General features: G+C 35.7%; 1 protein-coding gene across 1 annotated transcript; it reads left to right on the top strand.

Moving 5' to 3' along the window:
- The first annotated feature begins 3,901 nt into the window (after positions 1–3,901).
- LOC107019390 lies at positions 3,902–5,433 on the top strand. The gene is made up of 2 exons (XM_027917332.1): positions 3,902–4,683; positions 5,269–5,433. Exons 1-2 carry the CDS (start codon positions 3,940–3,942, stop codon positions 5,281–5,283), a joined length of 759 nt encoding a protein of 252 aa, XP_027773133.1. The 5' UTR covers positions 3,902–3,939; the 3' UTR covers positions 5,284–5,433.
- The last annotated feature ends 3,791 nt before the right edge of the window (positions 5,434–9,224 follow it).

The raw sequence follows: 9,224 nt of genomic DNA, 5'->3' as shown, positions 1-9,224 counted from the left end.
GCTCTAAGCATGACATAGAGGTACACCACTGCATGACCCCAAGTCTAAAATTCGAACTAGGTGTCTGATAATCTGGTAGAGTGATGAGATGTCAAGTGAGTGTGAGGAAGATTTGAATAGTCCACTATTTGAACTGAGCTAGAACTTGCCTGGTTAGTCCTGCTAAAAGTAAGCTGTAATAGACAATTAGGAAAGGATCATAGGCCCTTATTCAATATAGCCCATTTTTGGCCTAAATAAAAGAAAACCAAATGAAATTTATCCTTCTTTGAACCAAATGATTTGAGCTTAAATTATACCTTTCTGTTTCACCCCAACTGAACTTTTCTGGGAATAATGTGTTGGCCCTGGTCCCTCCTTGGACATGTGCACCTCAGCTTATGCCAAAAGCATAAGTTGAGGGTGGCTAATGCAGTAAACAACATTTTTATGGCCATGACCCAACTTTGGGTATTGTGTACTTTGACTCATGGCAAAGCCATGAGTTGAGGGTGGCTATTATGAGGAATGCTCTGGAAAGTGGGGTTGAAAGAACAAAGACAGAGAAAGAACAAAAGTAAAGTGACTCAAGAATTAGTTGAAAGAAAAGTAAAAATTTTTTTTTACAAGAAATAGAAGCATGAAAAGAAGAGAGTCAGTTACACAAATGAAGAAAAAAGGGAAAATAGCAAGGTCAAAGAATATGGGAAACTGGGCAGAATATAATGATAGAAAATGGTATGTTTAGCCGATATGTCAATGAGGGCAAAAAGTCACTAAAGTATACCTAAATATACCCTACCTGACCCTGAGCTGTGTTACAACCTAAGAAAGTCCTATCGTGATCCTAAGGGTTGTATAGCGAACTTAAAGCAGTGAAAATAAGGGTAAGATTATGGCAATAGTTATGAATTGAGTGTGAATTTGTTCTGAGAGTGAGTGTTGAAAAGTAATATTTATACTCAAACTTAAATCATTGTGTGAAAAATGAGGATTTTGTTTTAAAGTGAGGACACTAGTTGCAATACCGGAATTATTAGCACCTCGGTGAGAAATTGAAGAGGATAGGTGTTGGTGCATGGTGAATCTGTGTCATGGTCTGACTCCACAGAATTCAAGCCTAATAGTGATAGCATGCATAAATATGATGAGATTAATCGGGATTGATAGCGAAATGATTGCAAAGGATAAAACATGGATACTATTGTACAAAGATTTTGTATTGAGTCAGAGTGCGTCGCTTGAGGACAAACAACAAATTTAAGTTGAGGGTGTTGATATACAGTGGTTTCACAGTATTATTAATACTTTTTCCCTAAGTTTAGTGTGTCCAAAAGCCTTTTTGTGATAATTTTTATATAAGTTTCTCCTTATTTGCAGGAAATCTGTCCAAAGATGAATGCGGAGGTTTTTGAGCGAAGAAATGCAGAAGAGACCACCTACAGAGCTTGTGACGGTCCGTCATGCTCGTGACGGTCCGTAGGTGGCAGTGTAGTGCAGCTGCTGAAGGAAGATAGGGAATTCTGACCAAGTGTGGGGTTACGAAAGCGTGACGGACCGTCGTAGCAATGACGGTCCGTCTTGCAGGTTCGTCATGAAGATCAGAAAAGTAGTCTCAGTACCCATATTCCAAGAGTTCAAGTGTTTTGGAACGGAGACCCTCGAAGGACCGTTGTGCCTGTGACGTTCTGTCATACCTGCCGTCGAGGGTAATGAAGAGAGCATTAGAAGAATTTGCAAAGTATGGGACGACGGAGTCCATGACGGCCCGTCGTGACCACGACGATCCGTCGCGAGGTCCGTCGACCCAGCCGCGTTTTGACAGATTTCCAGCAAATAGAGTCCTTATGTAATTAGGTTTTTATCATTTTATAATTAGTTCGAAAAACCTCATTTTTGAGGTTAGACTCTGGATATTTGGTTAGCTCCTTGATTTTGTGAGATTCTTGATTATTTTGAGATTCTTGTAATTAATTGTTGGTGATTTTTGTTGATTAATAAGCGAACTTTCGGATTTTACTCTTTCTCATTGAAGTAAGTACATGAATTCTTATACCATATATTTGTATATTGTAATTCTGACTATGGGTAACCAAACTCCATAACTAGGGTTGTGGGAACCATAGGCGAATAATGAGGTAAAACCTAACTAAAATAACAATTCTAAAATAGTGTCTTGCATGTATTGATAATTCTTTCGCTTAGAAGTCTTTTTAACGGATGGCCAACGTTAAAACTCGCCTTAATGCTACTTGCCGGACCAAGGAGGTAGATAACAGGAAAAGAATTATCAACATAGATTTAGTGTATACTATCTAATAGGCTAGTATTGATTGGTACGAGGTAATAACTTAGTCAAATATCGAATATGATGCTTAATATGAGGTAAAGATAAGGGTTAGTATAGCAACACACGTAGCCGGACCAAGGTGCGGAGTGAAATTTTCTAGAGGCCGGACCAAGGATTTAGAAATAAATAACTTATCACTTTGCATGCAATATACTAGGAAAGAATTGTTATAGCTAGACTTATCAAGTTATGAACCTGTGGTGAACACGTAAACCCTAGTTACTTTCATTGATTGATAAAACTCCAACATTTGAAGCTGTTAAGTGTCTCTTTCAATTTCGCTAGTTATTTTCATTTATGTAGAAATAGAAAACCCCCCTTTCTATCATTTTTGCCTTCCAAGGAAGTAATTGACTGAACAATAGTAATAATAGATTGAAGTTAACTCTAAACTATTTTCCTCGTGGAAACGATCCAACCTCACTAGTTGGGTTATTTACTTGACACGACCGCTTTACTTCTTATTTGAGAAGTAAGTTTGAGTGTATCAATTTCACCAAAGATTCAATCCTACGAGGTATGTGAGATCACATAGTGTTGGGTTAGTCCACCGACGCGCCAAGCATGTTTAATTCAACATATTTTTGTCCTAAAATATTGTGAAATTAATGTTCTTGATAGTTGTTCTTGAATTGATTTCTTTCTTGAATATGAATTGGGATTAAGAAGTTTATTGACATAAAAATGTTGTTTCCTTAAGTTTTTTTAAGTTAGATGTTGTGAATATGCCTTGGTTATCAGATTCTAAAGTAAATTTGAGAAAAGGAATCGAAATTAATCAATTTAGGATTGGAAAACAAGTTGAAAACTTTTTAGGCACACCTTGTAGGGTCTGGCACAGCACCCTCATCTGCGCTAGAGAAACAGGTGTGGTGCGCCTATTGTGCGCCTAAAGGAGACTTGTAAGTTGGGCTGGCGTGGCACGTCCGAGTTGCGCCCAAATCGCCGTTTTCACCTGTTTTTCATCAATAAGTCTATTTAATTCCTTCTAACGTGTTTTAACACCTCCCCATGATTTTAATTACTCTAAATGACTTCTAAAAACGTACAAATCATCTAAAAACATGAAACATTACTTTAGATCCATAAATTCAAATTCAAGGAAAGTTAAGAGACAAGTCTAGGAAGTTTTTAGAATATTTTCAAGAAGTCTTTTGCAAATATTTTTAACTTTGTTTTACTACCTAAAGTTCAAGTTGAGTAAAGAGTAAATAGTAAAGATTGAATTTCATTTCTTCAAGAGTATATGGGACCCCATATGGTTTAAAATGTTTTCAAATTATAAAAAAGAAAGGAAAACTTTATTTTTGTTATAAAGTATTTGTATTATAGTGAATGTCTATCATGTGGAGTCCTTTTTAGGATATTATTAAAGAGTCCTCCTACTTGGGGACCAAGTTAGATTTCTCCTATAAATAGAGTGCTCCTCTTCATTGTAAATTCATTCATCAAGAGAAATAACAAGTCTTCTCTTCTTTTCCCTCTAGTTTCTTCTTCTTATTCTATAGTTTTATAACACGTTATCAGCACGAGACTCTAATTTCTCAAAAGTGAAGGTTAGATTTGAAGAATTAATAAAGGTATTATTTATTCTTTTGTTTTTAATTTTAATGGACAATCTTACAAAACTAGAGTTCACTGCCCTCCAAAGTTCGGGCAGGAACTACCTCTCATGGGTGTTGGATGCTGAAATCCACCTTGATGCAATGGGTCTTGGAGACACCATAAAAGAAGAAAATAAGGCATCAAATCAAAACTGTGCACGAGCAATGATATTCTTGCGTCATCATCTTGACGAGATTCTGAAAATCGAATATCTGACAGTTAAGGATCCACTTGTTTTGTGGAAAAACCTAAAAGAAAGATTTGACCACTTGAAGATGGTCATACATCCAAAGGCACGATATGATTGGATGCATCTAAGGCTACAAGACTTTAAGTCTATACATGAGTATAATTCTGCCATGTTCAGAATCACTTCTCAATTGAAATTATGTGGAGAAACGGTTAGTGAGATTGATATGATGGAAAAGACATTCTCCACTTTCCATGCCTCGAATGTGCTCTTGCAGCAACAATATCGAGAGAAAGGTTTCAAAAAGTATTCTGAACTAATTTCTCATCTTCTTGTGGCCGAGCAAAATAATGATTTATTATTGAAAAATCATGAGAATCGACCTACTGGATCTGAACCACTTCCTGAAGTGAATGAGGCGTACGCCCACCATGCTAGGCGTGGAAAAGGTCGCGGTCCTAATCGTGGACGTGGACGTGGTCGTGGACGTGGACGTGGTCGTGATTATGGTCAAGAACGTAATTCTAATCTTGGCATTAATCATTCATCAAATAAAAAGGAAAAAAGAAAGGATGAGAAACGTGAAGCAACTAGGGAAGGTTGTTTTCGATGTGGTGGAAGAGGTCATTATGCACGTGATTGTCGTACTCCCAAACACTTGGTTGAGCTTTATCAAGAATCACTAAAGAAGAAAGAGAAAAATCCTGAGGCAAATTTTATCTCTGAAAATCAAGTTGACATCACGCACTTGGATGTAGCAGATTTCTTCGCACATCCTGAAGGAAAAATAGATCACTTAATTGGTGATGGTTCTGTGAACATGGAAGAGTGATATTTTTTTTTTGTAGTATTTATTAATAAATTTCATGTAATGATAGTTGTTTGCATGAATATTAGTATTTTAAATTAGTTTAGTCGTTCATTAGCTTGTTCCTTAATTCTTAATAAAATAATATATATTTTTCATTGTTTTATTTATATGATTCTAATATGATAGAGTTAGTCAAATACTAAACTTTATCACGTGTTTGTATTATATTAGGTCTTTAACTTGATCTAATGTTAAAAACATGCAGTCTGTTATTAACTAGGATTAAATAATGATTTTATTTTATTTTCCAAACAACTCGTTTTTGACTTAGAGGAAACAATAAATTAAGGCTCAATTTCTAATATTTAATCATTAATTTATTCCTTTGAATATATTGTACCCTTTTGACAACACTAATATTTAATATATATTTATTTTGTGTATGTCATTTCATGTGAAGATATGGATAATTCTAAGAACATATTATCGAAATATGAAGATATTTGTTTGATTGATTCTGGTACAACACATACGATATTCAAAAATAAGAAATGTTTTTCTCATTTAAGTATGGGAAAAATAAATGTTACTACAATTTTTGGTAGTACTAATATGATTGAGGGCTTTGGAAGAGCCATTGTAATTTTGCCCAAGGGAACTAAACTCATCATTAATAATGCTATGTTTTCTCCAAAATCTAAGAGAAACTTGTTGAGTTTTAAAGATATCCGTGAAAATGGTTATCATATCCAATCAATGGATGAAATAAATCTTGAATATCTTGGTATCACCAAGTATGTCTCTGGGCAGACATGTGTTATAGAAAAGTTCCATGCTTTATCTTCTGGCTTGTATTGGACAAAAATTAGTGCAATTGAGGCACATTTTATAGTAAATAAGAAGTTTACTGATTCCAATACATTTGTACTTTGGCATGATCGTCTAGGACATCCTGGGTCAATAATGATGAGACGAATTATAGAAAATTCGAATGGACATCCACTAAAAGACCTAAAAGTTCTTTTAAATGGTGAATTTTCTTGTACTGCTTGTTATCAAGGCAAGTTAATTGTGAGACCATCACCAATGAAAGTTAAGATTGAGTCCCCTGCGTTCTTGGAACGTATACATGGGGATATTTGTGGACCTATTCACCCACCTAGTGGGTCATTTAGATATTTTATGGTTCTAATAGATGCTTCTTCTAGATGGTCTCATGTGTGCCTATTGTCATCTCGTAACTTGGCATTTGCAAAATTATTGGCACAAATAATAAGGTTAAGGGCACACTTTCCTGATAATCAGATTAAGTCCATTCGTCTTGATAATGCTGCAGAGTTTTCATCCCAATCATTTAATGATTATTGTTTAGCAATTGGGATAAGAGTTGAACACTCCGTTGCTCATGTTCATACTCAGAATGGTCTCGCTGAATCATTAATTAAACGTTTGCAATTAATAGCAAGACCATTGCTTATGAAAACTAAGTTGCCCACTTCTGTGTGGGGACATGCAATTTTGCATGCTGCAACACTTATTCGTCTCAGACCGACAAGTTATCATAAGGTTTCTCCATTGCAATTGGTTATGGGTCAAGAACCTAATATATCCCATCTAAGAATTTTTGGAAGTGCTGTATATGTGCCTGTGGCACCACCAAACCGCACTAAGATGGGCTCTCAAAGAAGGTTAGGAATATATGTTGGGTTTGAGTCACCCTCCATTATACGCTATCTTGAACCATTGACTGGAGACATGTTTACTGCTAGATTTGCAGATTGTCGGTTTGATGAGACAGTTTTCCCAAAATTAGGGGGAGAGAATAGTGAAATGAAACGAGAAATTTTGTGGAAAAATTTATCATTGTCTCATCTTGATCCATATTCTTCTACTTGCGAACAAGAAGTACAAAAGATTATTCATCTGCAGAAAATTGCAAATCAAATGCCAGACGCATTTACAGATTTGAAAAGGATTACTAAATCACATATTCCTGCAGAGAATGTCCCAATTCGAATTGATGTCCCTAAAGGACCATCCACTAGTGTCATAGCTAATGAGTCAAAAACACACCTAAAGCGTGGTAGACCATTGGGGTCTAAGGATCAAAATCCTAGAAAAAGAAAGATTAAATGTCAAGATGACACTATGAAAGAATCTCATATGGAAGTTCAAAATTTGAATAAGTCTGATATTCATGAAAGAATCAATGAACTTGAAACTCAAGGAAATAATGAACTATCCATAAATTTAAGAGATGTTGAAACTAATATGAATCGATCAGAAATAGTGGTTGATTATGTCTTTGCATATAATGTTGCAACAAATATCATGCAAGATAATGAGGATCATGAACCTCAATCTGTTATAGAATGTCGACAACGAAATGATTGGCCAAAATGGCAAGAAGCAATTCAATCAGAGTTGAATTCACTTGCCAAGCGTGAAGTTTTTGGACCTATAGTTCAAACACCTAATGGTATTAAACCTGTTGGTTACAAATGGATTTTTGTGCGAAAAAGAAATGAGAAAAATGAAATACAAAGGTATAAAGCACGCCTTGTGGCACAAGGATTTTCTCAAAGGCCTGGCGTCGACTATGAAGAGACATACTCACCCGTTATGGATGCAATAACATTGCGTTATCTCATTAGTTTCACAGTCCATGAGCAACTTGGAATGCATTTGATGGATGTGGTTACAGCCTACCTTTATGGATCACTTGATAATGAGATATACATGAAAATTCCTGAAGGATTTGCGACGCCTAAATCGTGTAATTTAAAATCTCGAGAAATGTATTCAATTAAATGGCAAAGATCATTATATGGTTTGAAGCAATCTGGGCGCATGTGGTATAACCGTCTTAGTGAGTATTTAATTAAGGAAGGTTATACAAATGATGCAATTTGTCCATGTGTCTTTATAAAGAAAACAATATCGGAATTTGTTGTACTTGCTATTTATGTTGATGACATAAATCTTATTGGAACTCCAATAGAGCTTCAAAAGGCAATTGATTATTTAAAGAATGAATTTGAGATGAAAGATCTGGGAAGGACAAAATTATGTCTTGGTTTGCAAATTGAGCATTTGACAAATGGTATTTTTGTTCATCAGTATGCCTACACAGAAAAAGTGTTGAAAAGATTCTGTATGGATGAAGTGCATCCATTAAGTACTCCGATGGTTGTTCGTTCACTTGATGTCAATAAGGATCCATTCCGACCTCAAGAAAAGGATGAAGAATTTCTTGGTTCTGAAGTACCATATCTTAGTGCAATTGGTGCACTAATGTATCTTGCTAGTACTACAAGGCCTGATATAGCTTTTGTTGTTAACTTGTTAGCAAGGTATAGTTCTGCTCCTACTAGGAGACATTGGAATGGGATCAAACACATTTTGCGATATCTTAAAGGGACAACTGGTATGGGCTTATTTTATTCTGTTAATTGTAGCCCAAATCTTGTTGGTTATGCTGATGCAGGATATTTATCTGATCCACACAAAGCTCGATCCCAAACAGGCTAGGTGTTTATATGTGGGGGGACTGCTATATCTTGGAGATCTACAAAGCAGTCCATCGTAGCCACTTCATCTAATCATGCTGAAATAATAGCTATTCATGAATCAAGTAGAGAATGTGTGTGGTTAAGGTTTATGATACATCTCATTCGAGAGAAATGTGGTTTGAAATGTGATAAAGTACCCACCACTTTATATGAAGATAATGCAGCATGCATAGCACAACTTAAGGGAGGATTCATAAAAGGAGATAGAACAAAGCACATTTCACCGAAGCTTTTCTATACACATGAACTTCAAAAGAATGGTGATATAAATGTGCAACAGATTTGTTCAAGTGACAATGTGGCTGATCTATTTACCAAGTCTCTACCAACTGCAACTTTCAAGAAGATGGTGCACAAGCTTGGAATGCAAAGATTCAAGTCTCTGGATTAATGTTCTCACTAGGGGGAGTGAATACGCGCTGTACTCTTTTTCCCTTACGAGGTTTTGTCCCACAGGGTTTTCCTTGTAAGGTTTTTAATGAGGCAGCCTAGATGCGTATTAATAGATATGTGTACTCTTTTCCTTTACTAGAGTTTTTCTTTTCTTAAAGTTTTTTTTAGTAAGGTTTTTGACGAGGCACATCATCTATGAATTAGACATTCAGGGGGAGTGTTATAAAGTATTTGTATTATAGTGAATGTCTATCATGTGGAGTCCTTTTTAGGATATGATTAAAGAGGCCTCCTACTTGGGGACCAAGTTAGATTTCTCCTATA

Source organism: Solanum pennellii, chromosome 5 (assembly GCF_001406875.1).
Source record: "Solanum pennellii chromosome 5, SPENNV200".
In the NCBI taxonomy this organism is placed as follows: Eukaryota; Viridiplantae; Streptophyta; class Magnoliopsida; order Solanales; family Solanaceae; genus Solanum; species Solanum pennellii.
Note: the sequence above shows the minus strand (reverse complement) of the source record. Positions and strands in the feature narration are given on the sequence as shown.

Coding starts and splice junctions, on each gene's coding strand:
- LOC107019390 (XM_027917332.1), top strand. CDS start 3,940: ATGGACAATCTTACAAAACTAGAGTTCACTGCCCTCCAAAGTTCGGGC.